Below are 22010 nucleotides of genomic sequence, written 5' to 3'. Positions count from 1 at the left end.
ACACACACGCACAGATGTTCACAGAGAATCTAAATATTCGATGTAGATATTGTAAATAGATTCACCTTGGCCAGCAGAATTACTCCCTCTTGTGTTACTGGGTCTGTTTTAATGATAAAAGTGCTTTCTTCCAGTTCACCCTCCAGACTGTAGGTCATTTTGGCATTGATGCCAGTGTCTCCATCCTCTGCCATGATTCTGCCTATTGTGGTGCCGATGGCTGCGTTTTCGGGGACAGCAAAGGTGTAAAGGTCTGAAGAAACAAGAATATTTTCTATGAATCATTTTGATGCCATTGGGCTCAGAAGATGAACCTTGGAATAGGATATTAAAAGGAATACAAAATTTAGTTGATACCAAACTGGTACTTGTGCTGTCTGCAATGACACTTTGAAAAGTTGATAAATTCGGAGCAAAAAACAACAAATGAAAAAGTTTCTCCACCCGAACACTGTATACACAACTTGACAGTAACTTGTTAATAGCTAGTCAAGAGAGGCTGCTTGTGTGTAAAGTGATAAGAAGGAAGAACATTGTGGTGGAGGGTCAATTTGTGTGAGTCAAAGATAAGTTGTGGCAACACATAATCCAAGACTAACTGTAATAAGAAGATGAGAAAACGTGATTGTGTCTTTGAGCAACTCCATTTGGATGGCTGCCACAACTGGGTGGAACTCGACACTCGACAGGAAACCAGCTGCTTCTGAAGAAAAAAAAACTGTGCCGATAATAATTTGCAATTATGTGACAAAACATAAGACATGGTTCAAAGCAAAGTGTGGCCATACAATATTTAAAAGGCCTTTTGACTGAACATAAAATCCATGGGACACATTCAATGAATGTGAATGTGACATTAATAGTTAAAGGTATCATTCTTGCTGTCTCAGTCCTACAGAATTGATTTCTTCCCACGGTATTCATTTAGTGGGGTTTATCACCGGGAAGGCTAGGTTTGCTTCCAAAGGTCATGACAAATGTCCTCTCGTGTGTGAATGATTAAATTCATCCAGTGTATGGAACATGTACACAAGCGCAAAATGAGCAAAACATCCCAATCGCCTTTGCTGTCTCCTTCACTCTCTCTCATTCTTCTCTCAAGCCTGCCATCTTTTAATTTTGGCTGCTGGCTGAATAACAGACAGCTGAATGCAGCACAAACCACCCACCCGAACCAGAGAAGTGTGATCAAATAAATAGCTCATAGGTATAATATTAAACATGTCCTCACAGACTGCACTGCTTTGTACTCTTTCATTGATTCCCTCACTGTGTATGGCCTAATGTTTGCATCACTGTGAGTCATATCTGTGACTCACGCTGCTGGAATGTGGGTCCATTGTCATTGACATCAGTCAAGCTGACCGTAACCGTAGTGGAAGAGGAATAACCGCCGCTAAGACCCAGCATATCCTTCACCTGCACCACCACCTGGTACTGCTCTCTGGCTTCACGGTCCATATTTTGCCAAGATGTTACAATAATCCCTGCAGGTAGATAAGACAGGGAGAGAGGAGGAGGGGGCCAAGAGGAGACTTTGGTTCATTAAGACAGCATTAAATATATCTGTGGGTGTTTGTTTTTTTTTCAACCAACTGTAAGTAAACAAACTTTGCCTGAAGTTGTACTCGAGCGCGCCGTGCAAAATGTGCAGTAAAACTGCATCACAATAAATGTCCAGTCTTCAAATTTAATCAGCACAAAAAGGAATATTAAGAGGGCTTTCAGATGACTTAATGCTTCCTCTGTCTGGGCAAACTGGAAGATGAGGGCAACAGTAAACAGTAAACAATTTAAATCAAACAAATTAGATTGACCCAGCAAATTTATATGCCATTTGTGGATTTGAATTTATCTCAATATCATGTTCACTGAATCTTGTGTTGAAATGACGTAAACATTTTCGTAGTCTCCATCTTTACTATGAAAAGATCAAAAATGCTCTGTGGTAGCTGGGGTGGTCTCCAGCGCCTCACTGACCCCGATAAGGATAAGCAGAAGTTGGATGGAGTTTAAAAAATAGATATATATATATCTCCGAACTTGTCCTAACAGGTCAACTGAAGCCATGTGTAGAACTACAAGTTGTAGTCATTTGGAGTCAACTGGTACCTACGCTTCAATTGAAACCAGCAATTGGCTTTCTAAAAAGTCATATTTGGCCTTTTACATATTGCAGTAATTTGCATTTAAATATTTTATTCCATGCCGGTGATTTCCTCCCCCAACTTGTTACAGTTAAGGTCAATAACATGTGTGGGAAGTGCTGTAACTGACCTCTGATTTACACAAGAAAATAGCGGGGATGCATGTGGGCATTAGTAAAATCAATTGTCTGTCACAGTATGAACTTGTCTAACTGGCCTCAAAAGTAGCTAAATCTGTCAATAGCTGTTTTAGGCTCCAGTCCTTCGAGAGAAAAAATGTGGTTGAAGATGCCTATACGATGAAAATTACTGCGACTGTGATTGCGACGTATGATCTTCTTGCCTTTTAAATGGTTGCTCCAAAGACGGAGACCAGCTCTGAGACCACTTAGAGTTAGCTGCCATCTTCAAACTGGTGTTGGCAAGTCAAGATGGTGATAAAACGTGCCTAAATGGCACTGAGACGGAATCAGTCTGCTATCAGTTTTTGACTGAATTGGATCAAGTTGGCACTTACATGCAGTCTGTTTGCGACAATACCCTGATTAACTGTGATAAATCTCAAATCTGTTGCTATCTACATCAGACGGGAAGTGCTGTACCAAAGCCAGGGGAGGACGTGCCACTAGGAGACTGAGAATCTACATATCTACACATCAGGCACATTCTCTCAGCCACAGACCGGGCCAGATCTAAAAGGGTCAGATTTTTAATTTATACATTTCTAAACAAATGGTGGCAGCTGGTTGATTTTATTAATTACCCACATTCTACCAAGAACAGTGCAAATTTGTGGTTCAAAACTAAGGGAGAAAGTAATAGCTGCATTTTGACAGGCATACATATGTGAGGCTCAGCTGCAAACACTCTAAGACAAAGAAGTGAGTAAAAAGCAAGAGGACTGCTTTGACCCATCTCTCCTTGCTAACTATTCGCTGAATCCAATAACTATTTCGGCAACTATCACATACATAAGACATGCTTGTCAGTGTTAAATTTAGCATAGTTTACAGTAAATAGCCTACCACAAACTAAAGTAACTCAAATTTGTGTGTTTTATTATTTGATGGAGCAGATGAGTTCTGCTCATCGGGGGAGACTGATTGGAAAGTGCTGGCAGTCTATCAGTGTTTATAAATTGGATGGTGATTTATTGCAAACCATCGACAATCTATTTGAGAGTATTTAGTGTTGTTCTTTATCTGAGTTGGACTAAGAGAGCTCGCCTCCCACCAGGCGCCTGTTGCAACCATTGCCTTGTGACCGAAAGTGGTTACTGCAACTACTAGCAATTGGTCCCAGACGGCAAAACAAATGCAGTGCAATTACTGCCAATCACCAGTTTCCTGGTTGCACAGAGTTTGCTGTCCAATTTTACTCTACTGTGACTGAAGCCTTAGAGGTACAGTTACCAATTAAGTTTACGTAATCTTATAATTAAAAAGAAATTCTAAACTTGTCAAATGTGAAGATCGGACATTTTCCTGATTAAACACAATGGATAGTTTAAACTAAAACACTTTATAGCTGTCAGCATCATGTACCGGTCTTTGGCTCCACAGAGAAGTAAGGTTCCCCCTGCAGGATGGAGTAGATGAGCTTGGCGTTGTTTCCAAACATGGGATCATCAGCATCTGTGGCTGTCACCTGTGCCACTGTGGTCCCTGTGGGGGGGGAGCAGATCACACAGTCAGAGTTAGCTCAGGCAGCAGTTCCAGTCGATGGGGAAATAAAGTGATTATAGTATTGTCCCGCAGGGTCTGTCTGACTGGCTCCAGGGGGGAGTAGTGGAAATGGAAGAGGGTGGATAGTTGAGGTAGGGTTAGAGGAGGGATGTTGACTAAGGCAAAAGGGTTGAGGAGGTGGGGGCAGTAAAGCAGCCTTGGCCTTTCACCACTCGGTAAGGCGGTGCAGGTGTGCGTGACAGCCTCTCCAGCCCTATTGCGACATCTCACTCTCCACGTGCCACTTGTTTTGTCTCCTTCACTCTCATTGACTTTTATCTGTCCATCTTTCACACTTACTTGCATTTTCTCCACTGACCATATCCTTGTCCTTGCTTTGCTTTTTACAGTATATTTTGCTCCCTCGGCCCTCTTCCCTATCTAGTTCTTTCTTCCCACAGAGCACTCTATCTTTCACACAGTCAGGGATTTACCGCAGCATTTCTTATTTTACAATGCCCTCACTCCAACCTTCCCCTCTCACTTTCTCTTTCTGAGTCAAATGCATTATGATTTATTACGAGCTAGATATTATGCTGCTAAAGCAGATTACATATAAATTGAAATGGTAATGTCTGTGGTATGAAAGGGCAGTGGTTATAATAACATTATTTAAGAAATTTATCCATAAAGGCATTGGAGCTATCATACAGAATCCAATATTTTTAACTTCCTGAATAGGGACAGATGACAGACATTCATATAACCTTTTGTTCATTGTCTTCAGTCAATATTTAATTTAAGAAAATTTATTTCAGTACTGTGTCAATTTTTATCAATATGATAGAAAAAGTTTATTTGCAAATAAATTACTCCTTTTTGTGAATTATATTTTAAATACAGAAGACTGGATCTAGACAGGCCTTGTTCATGTCCTATTAATACCAGAAATTGTACAAAATAATTTGGAGGGAGCGGTGAAGAAGAGTGATGGAGATAAAAGGTAAAAATGCTTTGAGCTGTCAGTAAGAGCAAGACCTGTATAGTATAAGTATGAAATAATTATTTCCCCATTTTAAGAAAGAAATTTAGAAAATTTCTACTATAATACTGATTATTAATCTAAACTCAAGTGAAAAATGCTAATGACTTCTTGTTCTTGTTGATATTCTTAAAAGGACAGCTGATTAGCGGGTTAAGGATTTACAGCTCATTGTGACAGAACACCCTCCCTTGATAGTATTTCTCTCCTAAGTTCAACAGGCAGCGAATGCAATAAAGTGGCTCCAGAGTCCTTAATACTTACAGAAAGGCTTGGAACTACAGCCCATTCATTCTTGACTGTTTCTAGGCAGTGCCATCTAGCGAAGTGGAAGCTTAGAAATTCTCTGATAAGAGTCAATAAAAAGTACATGTATGTCGAATATTGCTATTACCGCTAATATTACTAATAATTATTTACACATTATGTAGTAAAAGCTGAGATTTAGATTTAGAGACTCTCTACAGCTGATGGCACTTTTGGTCCTAAACTACTGATTTTAAAAAAGGCTAGACCTGGACAAACGTGTTTAAATTCTAATGCCAACATGCCAGTGCGAGCATGCTAATGCCACAAGATTAGCTTGCTAACACTAGATCAGAATGTGAAAAGTGTTCTAACAAGCACACCATTAACAAAGCATAACCAAGGCTGTTAGAAATGACCTTTTAAAATGTAGTTAGTGTCTGTGTTTTCAACGTTTCATAAAGGGACTTTTTTACTTTTTTTTTCACACATACCAATTGGACACATCTCAGGAATGCTGGACACATATGGCTCATTTTGGAACTGGGGGACATTGTCGTTAATGTCCTGCACCGTGATGATGAACTCTGACTGGGGCTCCTCTGGTTCGTTGGACCATCTATTGATGGCCTGGGCTTGGAGCACATAGAACGCCTTTTCCTCACGGTCAAGCTTCTTCAGTGTCCGGATTTCCCCAGTATACTCGTTTATTTCAAACACATCTCCAGCACCTTCTCCTGATAATATGTACTTGATGGAAGACTCACCTTGATCAGAATCAGATTTGAGCTACAAAAAGAAAAGGAAGGTATATTAAAGTTGTTTTTTTAATTTTGCATATTTTCCCGAGGTAACTAGAAAGCATGCATTTTCAAAGGGAAGTACCATATCAAGGACATGGCAGACATTCAATGTGAAGCAGTACCTGGCCAATAACACGAGGAGTAGGATCTTCCTCGGGGACAAACAGCTGTTTCCAGATCCAGCCTCTCTTCAGGCGACGGTGCAAATGAGTGGACCCCTGAGCCAATTGTTGGGCTTCCAGACCCTGAGTACCTCTCATATCACTCAGCACCCCACCAGGAATCATAAAAAAGACCATCGCCACAGCCAAAACACTCGGCATGCTCATTTTTACAGTCCATCCGTACATTTCCTCTGGAGTTCACGTGGATAGTGGACAGAGGATAGTAGTTTCACTGGTCCGTGTTACAAATTCTTCATTCACCAGCACCATAATTCATGATCCTGGCAGTGCTGCATCCCATCTTGTTATGATGTGGTTTGTATGCATGACCATGTCTCTAAAATAAAAGTTAGCAATTCAATTAATGTCTGCACTAAGAACTTCTCAGTGGGGCACAGAGATTGAAAAACTGTCAGTGGTAAAATATTATCTTTATGATTCAAAAGGTACAATTCAAAAAATTGTAATATTAAAAGAGAACTAATCAAAAATATATTTATTTTTGACCCTGCAAATATTTACATGCTCTAGTTAATAAAAAGGCCAGTCTTTTGTCAGGGGTATGTATATACTATTGAGAGCATCTCTATTTGATTAATAAATGATAATCTAATCTATAGCATTAACTAATCCAAAACACTGATGATTAGTAAATTAGACAATTGGATTCTAAACATCCACAAAAACAACTAGAAGGTACTTAAGTAAGTAGTGGATACATTCTATGTCCTATTGTCCTATTTGGGGGCTTTCACATACGAGTTCCTTTTTTTTTTTAATTAATTTTTTACTTTCACAAAAAACTGCAATTAAAACTTAATTTGTCAGGTTTTTGTTAGGCTGCATAACCAAGAATTATTTAGGTTAAATTTAGGAAAAGATTGAAGTCTAGAGATAAATATATATAAAGGCTACACCACCGATATGTGGTAATCGGAAACCCTTCTGAAAATCTATGCCAAAACTTGCCTTACCCAATGTGAAACTTCATATAACTATAACTACTTATCATGTCAACACAGTCCCCATATCAACTGTGATTGACTGTGATCAGCACCCTTGTTTCCTCCTATGCTATTTTCTCTTCTTTCACCATTACACAAATTGATAGAAAGAGGATGTATCAACTTGAAGAGAGAGAAATTGTAGATCAATGGAGGCACCTCACACATGACTTTAAATAATGGCAACCTCAGCAGGTTCTACATGAATTTGATGCAAAATTACAAAGCATACAGTACCATGGATATTTAGATGGCTATCTGGAAGGGGTCCTTCACAAGCATCCGTACATAATTAGTTGGGAGACACAGCTGTAGCTCTTGCCTACATCCACTGCATCATGTATAGATACCAAAGAACATCTTGTGTTTGATTTTGAGATGCCAGAGTTTTGCCAAGCAGTAATATTTGATGCATCAGGCATGATGCAATGTTGAAATATTTAAAAGTGCTGTTAAAATACAGTTCAGCATTTAGGAAGTTGATTCTGATAAAAATATTGTCAACTTCTGCAGTGTTTGATGTCTATGAGTGCACAACAACAAAGCAGATATCTAACAAATCTGAGATAGAAAATCAAAGGAGAACAGTTTTTTTTTTTTCTCATAATCCTGCAGTCCTGCAAAAGCATCTGAAAACAGTCCTTTGTTTTGAATCCAGACAAGGGCCTGTATTGTGTTATTGTGATGGTGGTGCTGAAAGGGGCTAGGGCGGGGGTGGGGCAGAACATCATTCCTTAAGCATGACACTGCACTCTGCAGCTGACTAATGAAGACTTCTAATTAGATCAATGTCTCCTCAGACATGGAAAACAGAGACACACATGCCTCTGACAAACTATGAGTCAAATCGATGCACCAATTATAATGTGGACCAAGATCAGGGTCAAGAGTGTAAGGACAATGAAAGTCAGGCAAGACAGCAAATTAGTTAGGACCACACAGATACATTATCTTGCACTGACAGCATTGCTTGAGTTAGAAGACTTTAATTTGGACAAATTCATCAGTCCTCTTCATAGGAATTAAATGTGCTGTTGTTTTTCTTTTCCACTAGAGACAATGAATATCTACTGTGTTGACATGCCACCGTCAAAGGACGGCTTGTGATTTTATGTTGCACAGGGAAACCACTATTAATAGTTTATCAACAATTCCCCCAGTTTTATTTTCTGCCCTATTATTTTAGGTGTATTAAAGACTCAAAATTCTTTCACTTCACTTTTTATTTTTGACTTTTGTCCTACATGGTGAAGCAACACAAATTATTTATCTTCTCATTAAACCTTAACCTAACTTTATACTGCTCTCCGGTCAAGCAGCAAACCATACATCAGCACTCAGTGGGATCAGTTCTCATTAAGGGATAGAATTCACAATAGCCATAATTCTAAACTATCTTAATAGGATTTTTTGACACTGTAATATAACCACATAACATATACAGTCCCACCATGTGAGTGCTTTAATACAGACTGCTGCACAGGAGCAGTGCATGGTTTGTTAGCATCGCTGGTTCCCGTGGAGATATACTCTATACCCCAGGAAGTTGTTGTAGCAGTTAGAGTAGCTGCAGTATTAATGCTTTAACAGCTCATAGTGTTCATGTTTAATCTTGTAAAAGTAAATTGGCTGTCAAGACCTATTTGTAATGAGCTGGTAAAATCAATTACTGATGCCTTTTATTTCTTAAATTCAATTTCGATACAGAACGTGAAAGAGAGTATGTGTTTATGCTTATGTATGTCCTTACAGGCCGTATTCATATCTCCGAGCATCGTGGAGTGACATTCCAATTAGTGGCCAGTGAATCGTGAGCCGTTATGGTCTTTCATAGGGCTGCCAAGCATGCGCCCAAACTGAACGCCTTGAGCCAAAACTAGACAAGAGCCCTCAATGATGTTTCTCTGAGCAACTATTCAGCTGCCAACATGCCAAGGAGTCTGCCTCAAAATCTTCCCGAGGATATCAGTGTGGCCAAAATAGTGCACAGGTCAACAGATGTTTTTTTTAATGCCAATTTAACAAGATGGGCCTTTCTACAAATAACTGATGAAATTCTGGGAAAATAATATGGCCAAAAAATAGCTCGAGGCCTGTAAATAGCAAGCATTAAGGAGCAAGTGAAACATATGTCCATGGGGGACAACTATCTTAATAGTGCTTGATAATAACGGTGAACCTGCCAAAGTCTACATAAAAGGCTTTTACATTATGATTTGATTAGCTATTTCATAGTTGTTACAGGTATGCATATGGTCTGAAAAAAGCAGAGAAACAAGAAAACAGAAAGAAAGATCACTGGACTCCACGGTTCCTTTCAGAAGAAATTCTCATTCTGCATGACATGCTGTACATGCAGAGTGCCCTGTGGTTGACAGCCATTCATTACCTCTAATAGGCCTTCTTCCCATTTCTAGCAGACCTCCTGTAGCCTGTATGTACAGAACGCTACTCTACCACATGACAGAATGACAATGAGCTGCAGTCTCACAATGTTAAGCACTAGATGCGCTGAGACCGTCACATCATTTTCCTATATGGTGATGTGTTCTAGCTAATAAAATGACGCTCTTTTGTAGGAATGGTTCTGGGATGCTATTAAATTGTGTCTAATGTGCCAACACAAATGTTGCAACACAGCAATAAAGAAAAAGCAGCTTTCACTTGACATTGTGGATGACATGTCAGTATCAATATACAATGCTCAAGCTAACTGCTAAATAATACTAGCTTCATGAGATAATTAATTATTGTGGTTTTCAAGCATAAACCGTCAATCATCTTCTTAGTGGTGTTGTGTATGATAACTGAAAAAAGGAAGCACTGAAAATGTATAAATGTAAACTCCGATGTCTACTTTGACTACAGCTGTTTGAAATCTTTAAGAAAAAACATCTGTTAAGCCTCACTTCTTTAAGATCAAGCTTCTAAGACAAAATGTCCTTAATTGGTCATTTGGGAGCCTACCATGGGACTTGGCTGTTTACTGTTCAGCTTCATAAAACAGTAACACTGACATGTAGCACTTGTTTTCTAATTCAGGGTGTCAAACAAGTCCAGAGAATGAACTAGAACAACCAGGGAATGTCAAGCCATCATGTACTTGTTAGTAAGTAATTTGTTTGATTTTATTATGTGCACAAGTGGAAATCATTGCTGCTTAGCAAAATGTCACGAATTTCCATTGACGTTAATCAGCAACTCTACTACATCCTGTTATTTCTCTCCTTTCTTTTCCATCAACAGTAATTAAGTGATACTACTAGAGTTATTGCAAAATAATATAAAAGGAAGCAGTGAATTTATATTTCATTATAATAAAAAGTTTGATACAAAAGTATTACATCAAGCTTGAAGATATCAGATATTTTTTGAGAAAACATTTTGAGTGAAAATAACTTAAACAGCAGACTCATATGGAATAAATAAGTCAGTATGCTTTTGAATTAATCAGTTTTGACATTAAAAATAAATGTAAACATTGAGGAATATATTTACAAGTTGATACATGAATTGATACTAATTGTTTCCATTTGCTTTGTGTTTATTTACTTTTATATTATTTAATTTACGGTGCCATTTTCATGTTACAAATCAGTTTATCCATTTTTAATTTATTATTGTGTTTTTGGATTTCTTACACATGCCCCTGTGCACTGGTACATTCACCATCCTGCTGTATTTTCTGTAATGCATATTAAACTGCTCTCTCTAATGATTTGTCCCTACTGCTGATCGGCTATAGAAGGCTTAACTGCCCACATGTAAATGTCCATCAGATGTTATTCTTCAGGTGCTTTTTGCCATTTTATTCATTAATTATTAGATTTCCTTTAGACAATTTTTTTTACTATAACTATGAACATTACTCTTGATAGATAAATATTATTAGTAACTCCTGACTCTTAGAAATTAGAGCTGGGAGTTACCAACAGTTCCGTTTTCAGTTATTAATTTTGGATTAGATTTATTTATTATTTTCATTAGTTATAATTACTATTATTAGTTTAGGGAAGAATCTTGAATCTCATAACTCAATTGTGGGGTTGTTGGATAGTTTTCTTCTCTTTTCCTTGTTTTTTATCAGGAGTCCAATCTACTTAATTTGTGTTTGTTCTTCATGAGTACTTATGTTCACTTTATAAAAAAATGTCTTGATTTGCAGCACTGTTGTTGCATTTCATAGGTTAGATTCAGGGACCAGAATGTATTTGGGGGTGCATCCAGGATCTGGACCTGGGTGCCTCTCACACAAAAAATAAAAACCATAACCCAAGACTAGCTTTTATTTGTACACTGTAAGAAAAAAAAAAAAAAAAAAAAAACTAATATAAAAGTATTTTACTGTGTATTTTACAGTTTTGTTCTGTTCTTCTAGAATATCATTAAATTTACATAAATAGACTGTGATTTCACATTTCAAATGTAAATTAACTTAAAAGCACTGTAATGTAATGAAACAATTGTCATGATCATTAAATGTATCTGTCTGTACATATGCATATTTAGATTGTTAAAATACATTCACAAATGTATCATGATTTCACAAATATGTGTCCGTTTGAAAGATTGAACTGTTAAATTCAAATGTAATGCTATGGAAAAATATATAAAATGATTCTCATAAACTTTTTATACATCAAATGATCATTATTATTATTACTGCTATTTAGGGCGATCGTGGCTCAAGAGTTGGCAGTTCGCCTTGTAATCAGAAGGTTGCTGGTTTGAGCCCCGGCTCGGACACTCTCGGTCATTGTGTCCATGGTCAAGACTCTTCACCTACTGGTGATGGCCAGAGGGGCCGATGGTGCGATATGGCAGCCTCGCCTCTGTCAGTCTGTCCCAGGGCATGCAATCAATTATTATTTAAACCAACTGTTAACTGTATATTTCTGTACATTTAAGTATTATTATCCATATTGCCACATTCATTGACCTTGTTTATAGGTAATTTTATTGTTTAATCACATTAACATGTTCCTAATTTAATGTTTAAAAGCACTTGAAAAAGGCAAAATCCCATGTAACATTAGGGCAACAAACTGTATTGTCATTACTGAAAATAACCATATTTTTATGCGAAAGTTATTTTCTGTTATTTAATGGTATTACTTTGGCGTCCCAGCTGCCAGAATATTACTGTTTTTCTAGGATTCCTTTTTTAACAGTGCATACTATTGAAACTGATCAGCAAAATTCCATTATGAAGACAGCGTTGTTCTGTTATACAAGAGGCAGACGTCTGATTTCATAACACACTTTGAATGACAAGCCCTCTTTGCATTATGTAGCACAAAAACATAAAGAAATATTAAAAGAAAATGCTGGGGGGGCTGTGACATAGAGAACGTTAAACTAATACAGGAAAAATTCGTTTCAAAATAATTAAATTAAATGATGAAATGGAAGATTTTGGAATGGAAAAATGGAAAATACGTTCATAGCGATTAATTGCTAAAAAAAAACAAAAACAAAAATATCATTTTATATAACGTTTTAAAGCGTATTTTTATTCTAACTTTAATTTCTGTGCATTTGAAGGCATATATTTATATAACATGTCATATATATGGAGTCATTTATTTCATTCTGTACTGGTTTGTAATTTTGGCAATCATGGTCCTCCATAGACACAACTAATCATCAGTTTAGCGTACTGAGTGGCCCAGCATTTAGTCCATTAGTCCACATGTCCATTCACATAAACAGCTAACATAACATACACTTTATTTTCTCTTGGTTGTTTAATTGTATAGTGAGAATGTTTTTGGTATATTCGGGTATTTGTATATCTGTGTTTCTTGTCCTCAAATAAGTGACCCAAAACACTGAACACACATCATTATAGGTATTAATAACCTATTTAATTGTTACTTTTTCATTAATTCAATATTTGAAAATGTAGAATATACACAGGGGTCAGTTGCTCAATAGAATAAAAAGCGTATTTCATAGGTAGCTATTTTTCCATCAAAAGCCATCTATAAAGAGCACAAACTTTACAGATGTCTTGCTGTGACTAATACACAGAACCCACGGGCTCATTTAGAATTCATGGAGTGAAGCTGTGCCCTGCTTTTATGTTTCAAGCTAAGTTATTCTTTGTGTTCTTTTTCTTATTCTAGAGAATATATAAACTTGCATCTAATTATCTTCTTACAAAAGATAATCACTTTAGCAACCAAGACCACACCTACCTGTTTGTGTAATTCTGCTGTCACCCAAGCCACTTGTCACCAGCTGCCATCAAGAAAGATCATTGCTGAGTGTAAGAAAACACAATCTGCTTAACTAAATACCCTGGTACTGGAAAGCAATTCAGTCACCACAATAGCAGAAGCAAATGCTCATAGTCCTCACAATGCGTAATCCCCTCCACTGACGACCTCCCCTTATCTTCTTCTTCTTCGCCCCTTTTCTGTCCTTCTCAAACTTCCTGAAGAAGAACAAACACAGGGTCTATTGTTAGGGACTCACATCTGAACACTGCAGAACACTCGGGGCCTTCATCACCATGCAAATAGTCACAGCCCAGACTTACAAATGGATTTCTATCTTTTTTCTCCCTATTTCTGTGAACAATCCTGCGCTTATTAGAGTTGAGCTAGAACATTGACAGGACAGTAATTCATCCACTGTAAGGTCACTATTTTTGCAAGCGATAGGATGCCAACAGTCTGTTTTTTGACATTCAAGATGAGGGAGCATGCTGTTCCTGCATGCTATGGTCACATTTTAAATATGTGTAAAAAATGATTTTACAAGCGTTTTTCAAAGAAAATCATTTAAGGTGTTGATTGTACTCCACATTCTCTGAGTTCTTAAAGGGTTAATCAGGGGTATATGCTGAAAAATAAAGGATAAAGTCAGATTTTGCTTTTCAGATGACCAGAAATGACACTTACAGGAGAGCTTTTGTTTTTGTATGTACACATGTCCTTTTATTTTATTTTCTTCCATCACATAATTTGGAAACATCTGTCTTAACTGGCAGGTCTCCTTCATTTCATTTTCTTCCATTTCCTTTTTTATTTCACTGGAAGACTTTAACAGTATTTTCTCTTTATTTTTTCTACTTAAATAAAAAGTGTGGCTCCTTCTTCCAGAGTTGGACTTTACTGAAGCTGACGAAATTCAGACTTTTACATACAGTATGCCTTTAAATGGAAATAACCTGCTGCTTAAGTTTTTAGTCTTTTTAGTCTTTTACATGCACTGGCCACTTTATTAGGCACCTCTTGCATAGTGCACATCCATGATGTGAGTCTCCCGTTTCCCCACATCCCAAGGGTGCTTTATGGTCATTTCACTAATGTAAACTTCTTGTCATGTTCAAGAAACTAGTTTGAGTTCATGGAAACAACCATCAGAAGATAGGCACACTGTGCCAAGTGTGCCAGGAATCATCACCAGCACCTGAGCTGTGGATACAAGGCAGGATGGATCCATGCTGTCATATTTTTTTTTTTTACACCAGATTCAGACCCTAACATCTGCATGTCACAAATTGAGACTCACCAGCCCAGGCAACATTTTTTTTCCAACATTTGTACAATTTTTGAAATTGTAAAATTGTAGCTTTGGTTTGCTGTTGACAGTTGCTTAGCTGACAGGAGTGGCGCCTGTGTGTGATCTTCTGCTGCTGTAGCCCATCTGTTTCAAGGCTGGACGTGTTGCGCATTCAGAGATGCTCTTTGCATACCTTTGTTGTAAGTAAGTGGTTATCTGAGTTACTTGTGCTTTCCTTGGCACCAGTAACAGCTTGAAGCAGTCTGGCCATTCTCATCTGACCCCTGATGACATCAACAAGTTATTTTCTCCCAGTGAACTGCTGCTCACTGGATATTTTCTCTTTTCTTTGTAAATTATAGAGAGTTATGTGGGAAAATCCCAATAGATCAGCAGTTCCTATGATTCAGAACAGCAGGCCAACATGGCACGTTCAAAGTAATTTGAATTACCTTTCCTACACATTCTCTTGCTTGGTTTGAATTTCAGAAGGCTGTCTCGATTATTGCTGCACGGTATGCAATGCTGTCATGTAATTGGTTGATTAGATATTTGCAGTAACAAGCAGCTGAAGAAGTGCAATTAATGGAATATCCAGTAAGTATATGGAATTTATTTTGCAGCAAGTTACAGATAGTGCCATCTAGCCAGCCTCTTGAGGCAGATTATAACACCATCATGATGATAGTAACAGTAGCAGTATGATCACTGTAAAGTATGCTTGAAGACAAATAGTAATGGTGGTGACTCCAATTACCACAACTTAAAAGTTTGTAATTCTCGAGTCTATTTATGTAACAAACCAATTACCTTTTGGATAAAATGCATGCTTCTCGTAAACACAAACCGCAGAGGGCTAATTACAAAGTTAAACAATGCAAATAGATTCCATCATTAGTAAGATCTAAGAAGGCCGAGCTAGGATTGTTGGGTTTTAAATGTCTCCAAAGTGACCACACCAGCCTTCCCTCAGAGCTTTGTGACAGGGTGGAATTTGTTATTTCAGGAGTTGAGATTAGTTCTCCCTGTGAACTCCACTCCCATTCTGATTCCATATCAAACAGAGAAATGTCAGGACCTGCACTGTGACATTTAAAACCCCCATTGCAGACCTTGTCTAATTGAGCCTCCCTCATTATAATGATGGAGTGTGGTGCGACCACTGAAAAAGAACATCAGAGATGAAAGCTACGGTTTAGTGCCAGCAAGAATTATTTACATTCCTGCTCTCGTCCTCTCTCTGAACACAGCAGTGAATCCGACTATCTCTCAGTCTCTCATGACATTTCAGCGCCGTCAAATAATGGGCACAGGGTAATGGTCAGCATATTCGCAACAAGATAAAGGTGAGTCTGGTCAAATCAGCATTCAACAGGATGTGATGCTATATAAATAATGTAACCCCTAATTGTGATACACTGCTTGCTTATATAGTATCCTGTATTATTCATTATCAATGAAGACATAATTCTGGGAATAATGTGGCTTTGACATTAAACCAATGTGTTTCTCCGTAATATAAAGACTTGTGATAAGTGACTCTGACAATCTTTTGGGAAAAAAATACTGTAAAAATTAATCAACCCCAAAAAAGTTCACAAGTTCAGTTCACAAGAGATTGAGTTCTAAACTGTCCTTCACAGCTTGCATTTGCCTTGTTGCACTGTGTTTCTGTAATTGGAGGAAAAATAAAACATCATTGGCATTCAGTTCAGTCCACTGTGGTGAATTTGATGAGGATGTCACATTAAAAATGCATGTTCCTCATACGTTCTTTGGCCTTTGTCTTTAGCCATGGGAAAGCTTATGACAAATAAGGACAGAGCTGACGCTGCCTGAGGTGGATGTCCGTGTTCGACAGGAAACATCAGCATCTTCTCCCACTCCCTGCCTTCTCCGCATGAGACTGCGTATTTGTCAAGCGCCAGAGCTGATGGAGGGGAAACGAAATTGGGTCACAAAAGAAAAGTTGCACAGACTTGTAAACATTGCTCAAGGATATAAATGCAAGCAACAACAAGATTGCTTACCTGATGATAAGTAATGATTGTGCAAAAAGACGTGGTCTTTTTGCATGTGGTTTCCTTAGCTAAAGCTTAACTAATCCAGACTTAATCTGTATCTTAATGTATCTAGATTTTTTCCTAGCTTGCAGTATGTTATTGCGTATATCATTATTTGAACCAAAAACACAATCAGTTAATGAGTAGCTGGCAGCCAACTTTTGACTAGCTTCTGGTGGATGAGTTAGTTAAGTTTCCTAGATCCTTCATGAATCTGGCACAAGTGAGAAATAACTCAGCACTTATGGACATCAAGGGAAAACCTCTGGAGTCTCATGTATTTTATTTCAATTATCACTTAAAGTCCTACCATTCATAAAATATATAGCTTTAGGTGGAAAGTAGCACAGTAGCACAAATTAGCTCAATGAGTGAGAATTAAGGTAGTTGCACAAGAGTGCTCTGTGCTGTTGGATACTCATGTTATATTAATTTGTAAGCTGCAGTCACTTGATACGTCACAGATAAAAAGTGGTATAGTGGTTAGGACTGTTGTTTCACAGCACGAAAGGACTTACTGTAAGGGATCCATCAGCTGAATGGATCCCTTTCTATATGGAGTTTCCAAGTGCTTACACAGATTCTCTATGGGTACTCTAGATTGCTCCTATAGTCTAAATATATGAAATCAGATTAGGTTCATTGGTATTTCTACAACAGACTTGCAACCTGTAAAACGTGTACCCCACCTAACCCTGACAGCTGAGATTGGCTACTGTGTAAGAAAATGGATGGATGGATGGATTAACAGATACATTTATTGTAGACAAACCATATTGAATATTGCTGACTTTAAGTGGAATGCACTAATAAGGGTAACATAGTCTAATACAAATATTACACAAAATTTAATCCATCCATCCATTCGCTACCGCTTATTTTTTTCAGGGTCACGGGGGGTTGATTCCAGCTGTCTCAGGGCAAAAGGCAGGGTACACCCTTGACAGGTCGCCAGCCTGTCGCAGGGCAAAATTTCATAAAACTGTTAAACAATTGGTGACAGTGTTTTAACAGAAGGTTCTAGTCCATCTGATCCCCCCCAAGTTAGCTGTGCGTTCGTCTTAGCACTTATGAATTGTTAATATTATTGTGTTTTTATATTTTTACATTGAAAAAATGACTTGTGTTTTCAATGCACATTTTTAGAAAATTATATATCCTTTACTCTGTACTTAATTCACTACAAATATTAGGCTGAAACTAATTTGTATGTATCATGTTGATGCTACGCTGGCTCGTTGCACCATCTTGTGGTTTAAAGTGATATTACACAAAAATACAGTCCAATCCAATTTCAACTTCAGCTGATATCTCTGTAACACAATACATAGATGTTGCTTTACAGTCTGTATTATTATGTACTTTTGTTTGTTTGTTTTTAACCTTAACTATTTTTAAAAAAATGTTGACTAAAAAATATGTTTACAAGCATTTCTATGGCTCGGATGAATATGTTAATCTAAATACTGTTATTCTAAAACAAAAAAATCAGGTTTTTTTTGTTTGTTTCAGTTTTTTTCTGTTTGTTTTTAAGGAAAGAAATATATATTCTGTTAATTATAATGATGAAAAAACTGACAGGTTAATATGATTTGCCTCTTAGAGGCTGAGTGGCATTGTATACACTCTAAATGTGTCCTAAACTTAATGGTTTCAGAAGAATAAAACTCAAAAATCTGCAGTACTTGAAGTGATAAAGGGCTTTTAAAGAAAAACGTCCAATTATCGTACGTATTCTAAATAGTTACATATCTTTAAAATCAAAATGTGTTATTTTAGGAATATGTCTGCATGCTGTTAAGTACCTTAGATAACAAATGTAGTGTCTCCCACAGCAGCCACTGTGGAAAGAAAGTCATATTAATTCTTTTCAATTAAATGTCAACAAAGTTTCCTCCTCTGAACTGACAGCATTGCTCTGAGGATTCATTCAAGGAATGAGTCGACTCCTCTCTCTCTTCTCGGGGGAAATATAGTTTTGAGTTAACGTGTGGTATCCATCATGCTGATGAAATGCATAATTAATTCTCATCATTCCCGTAATCCTTCACCAGCCTTGACCGCAAAGATGAAAATTATAAGCCGAGCCTATGTTAGCAGGACGGGTGGCGTCTATTGTGGTTTCTCACCGAGAAATGAAGATAATAAATTAGCAAGGTTACAAAGTATTTATACAAAAAAAGTTGAAAACGATCGATCCAGTGCACCATACTGTCATACCCTTAGGGATGTGGTTCCCCTGGAAGAATGCACAATCCCTCTGGCCTGGGTTCATTTGAGACGCAGATTGTGTCTGATTGATCAATGAGAACCACTGCTGAGCCATCAATCTAACAGGAGTAGAATAGGAAAAAGGGAACATTAACATGTATAAGCTGCTGTGTCCCGGCAATGTCCTCTACCTTGAGTTGGTGGGAAAAGCAGCCACCTCTGGGGACATGAACAAAAGTGGTAAGTCTAAGACCTGCGACAGGAACGCGTTATATAAGGACAACAGTGACTATGTCAACATCTCGGCTCCTTTGTGATCTCATCTCTGTCAGAGCAGTGGCTCCCTATCTCTGTATCGCACACAGAATGTGTCTATTATGAAGCCGCTGATGCTCCAGCACAGCTTTTCTGCTCGGGGTAGATAGTTAATCTCTGAACTGTGAAAAAACTTGAATATCACCTTCAACTGCCCTCCAGGTAATCATCACTGTAACCTGTTAATGAAAGCATAAAATTGCTGGCACCTTTCTGGCCATTTCTGGGCTGCAGTATTTAAGGCAAACAGGTGATTAATGAGTGATTTGTGTTGGTATTGCTGGTAGACAGCTGTTCCATGGGCGGAGCTGTTAAGAACTGTTTGTCAAGGTCTTTCTATAGAGTGCATTGCTTATGAGATCCATTACCGGGGAAATGACTAACATGCTGTGCTAGAGGATTTGACAGTTGGTACATTTCTAAAAGAAACCCCTGTGCATATATGCATGTTACAAGCACAGAATAACTGCACATCCAGATGGAACAGCTTCCTTATGGTTAAATACTATAGCAGCCATTTAGCATGTTTAGCAAAATGCTTTTTAAACATAGTCAATAGATGTTTAATCTCTAAGTCTCTGGCGTTAATCATCAGTCCAGTTAATTATTTAAAGTTGATAGCAGAGTATGCAATAGGAGAGCAGCTTGAAAGCTAAAATTATGATGAAAACACAAGCTTAATCTTACATTTAAATTAGTTCACAAAATCTCTGACAGTGCTTATTTTTAGCAGCTACGTCCTAATAAATAAATCCAATCACAAGGCAATTTGAGCTCAACTTTTTTTCTACCCGTCAAAGCCTCCGAGTCTCATTGCGGTATCAGATCTTCTTTGTGGTTGTTCTATCAGGTGGTCACGTTTCAGCAAATGCAATTTTGAAGCCATTGTCAATTTAGTTGCTTTGGTAAATAAAGATTCACACACACAACAGGAGATTTTGGCTCACATAATCGCTGACTATACCTGAAACCTCGAAAGATGGTACATTATAGCTCAAGCGCATATGAAACTGGGAAGTAGTCGCTGTGATGTCACCCACTGGTTTTGTACTCCATCTTTCACTATTTGGCTGCCATGATGTTAGTATAATTAAACGAGACCTGTCAGTCAAAGTGGCCATGCCCCTACCACCAGTATCCAGATGGAGGAGTTATAAATAAATTCACCAAGCTCTAAAGTTGAAAGGGGAAAACTATCCACAGAGTCCAAAAACAGGCTGTACGCATGTTTTTAATGCTGTAAAGTTGAGCATTTTAACATCAGAGTCTCTGGGGATTGATCCGCATTTGGAGACAGCCTCAAGTGGCCATTATGGAAGTGGTATTTTTGGCACATCCACATTGCCTTAATTTTTCAGTTCTGGTTGCTGCTCGTGACTAAGTCAGCAGACTATGAAGCTCTGAGTTCCCAGACTGGCCATTACATGAACCCAGTGGCTGTGGCTCAGGTGGTAGAGAGGGCAGTCCATTAATTGAAGGGCTCATGGTTCAGTCTTCAGATGAACCATGTGGTGAAGTTTCCTTGGGCAAAACATTGAACCCCAAGTTGCTCCTGATAGCAGGCATGGCAGGCATTGGTGTGTGTGTGTGAGTTAATGAGAAACTCATTATAAATTGCTTTGTGGAGGTTGAAAGGCAGTATACAGGTGCACATTATTTACCTAAAGGTTTATTTGCATGCTCTAGATTAACATTTGTGTTTCTTACATTTAGTAATTACAATTTTGACTACAGGTACATTGTTTTATTATATCTGTAACCGAAGAATATTAGAGATATAGATACAGAAAAGATAGAGAAGCCACTTGTCATAGCCACAAGCAGCTCATCTGAGAATCTTGAAAATCCTTGCCAAAGGGCATTATGACACAGGTTAACAAGTGATGAGAACAGCATGCCTTGTTAGCCTTTGCCACCTTGATTTTTGCTCCTTATCTCGGAGCTTTGGTAGGTGACACTCCAGTTGATTCTCTGATTCTTGACAGTTTTTACAACCTCCTAAAAACGTAGCATTTTAACAAACTGTGCAAGATGTTAATGTATAGATATGTTTATACAGTGAAATGTGATACAGAGAAAAACACACTGGCTGCTCTATGGTAAATGAGATGAGTTTGCAAATAACTGCAGATTCTGACATGATTTTCATAAGCTGCAAAAAATATCTAGAAGGTGAACAAATGTCAGTTTGGGACAGACAGTATAAGCTTAAATATTGACATTCAGATTGCAGCCAAATCCATCTTCATAGTAGCGAGTCACAGTAATACTCAGCTCATGGCATTATTCATTCAGTCCTGCAGTCATGCATTGGCGCAGCACCTAATCTCTGCCCCTAAGGCACTTCAGCAGTAATGCACCTGTTAAAAAATCCCCATCCGTGTCATTCTGAATTGTAAAAAGATTAGCTAATATTTTATAATAGTTTGGGAGATTTATTGGACATTTGTGTGTTTCTCTCTAGCTGGAAGTCTGCACTCACTCAGTTGCTTCTATCCTTGTTTTTTTAAGGAGTTGCTGCTGTTAAATTATCCGCATTTTATGCTCTGAAACAAGTGTCATTTTACAGACATTAATGACAAATTATTACATTTTAATTCACAAAAGACTAATTGCAAGAATGCTGGGAACACTAACAGTGCAGAAAAGTGATTTTTCTTTCTCTCATTTAAAGTTTTTCATCTATTTTAGACATTCACCCATTTTCAGGATGCTCCATTCACCTCAAACATCAGAGGATAATTTATTCTTGCATTTGCAGAGACAAACAGAAGCATCCGATTTAAAGTTAGGCCTTAACTCATCCATGCTTAAGCCTGACGTGCACAGATATAGATGT

The 22010-nt window shown here is 37.9% G+C and overlaps 1 protein-coding gene across 2 annotated transcripts in view; it reads right to left on the bottom strand.

Moving 5' to 3' along the window:
* The window catches only part of cdh19 (cadherin 19, type 2), an 81307-nt gene that overhangs the window by 17079 nt on the left and 42218 nt on the right, over positions 1-22010 (bottom strand). The window contains exons 2-8 of one of the 2 annotated variants that reach the window (XM_039616962.1): positions 13434-13509; positions 13271-13313; positions 6025-6403; positions 5594-5888; positions 3692-3811; positions 1320-1487; positions 66-253 (exon numbers count right to left, since the gene is read on the bottom strand). In XM_039616962.1, the coding sequence (XP_039472896.1) occupies positions 66-253; positions 1320-1487; positions 3692-3811; positions 5594-5888; positions 6025-6252 (999 nt within the window). In that variant the 5' untranslated portion in view covers positions 6253-6403; positions 13271-13313; positions 13434-13509. Of the gene's footprint in view, positions 1-65; positions 254-1319; positions 1488-3691; positions 3812-5593; positions 5889-6024; positions 6404-13270; positions 13401-13433; positions 13510-22010 lie in introns of those variants that run through there. The other variant, XM_031751698.2, reaches the window with a different exon arrangement.

Source organism: Oreochromis aureus, linkage group 9 (genome assembly GCF_013358895.1).
Source record: "Oreochromis aureus strain Israel breed Guangdong linkage group 9, ZZ_aureus, whole genome shotgun sequence".
NCBI classification, from domain to species: Eukaryota; Metazoa; Chordata; class Actinopteri; order Cichliformes; family Cichlidae; genus Oreochromis; species Oreochromis aureus.
Note: the sequence above shows the minus strand (reverse complement) of the source record. Positions and strands in the feature narration are given on the sequence as shown.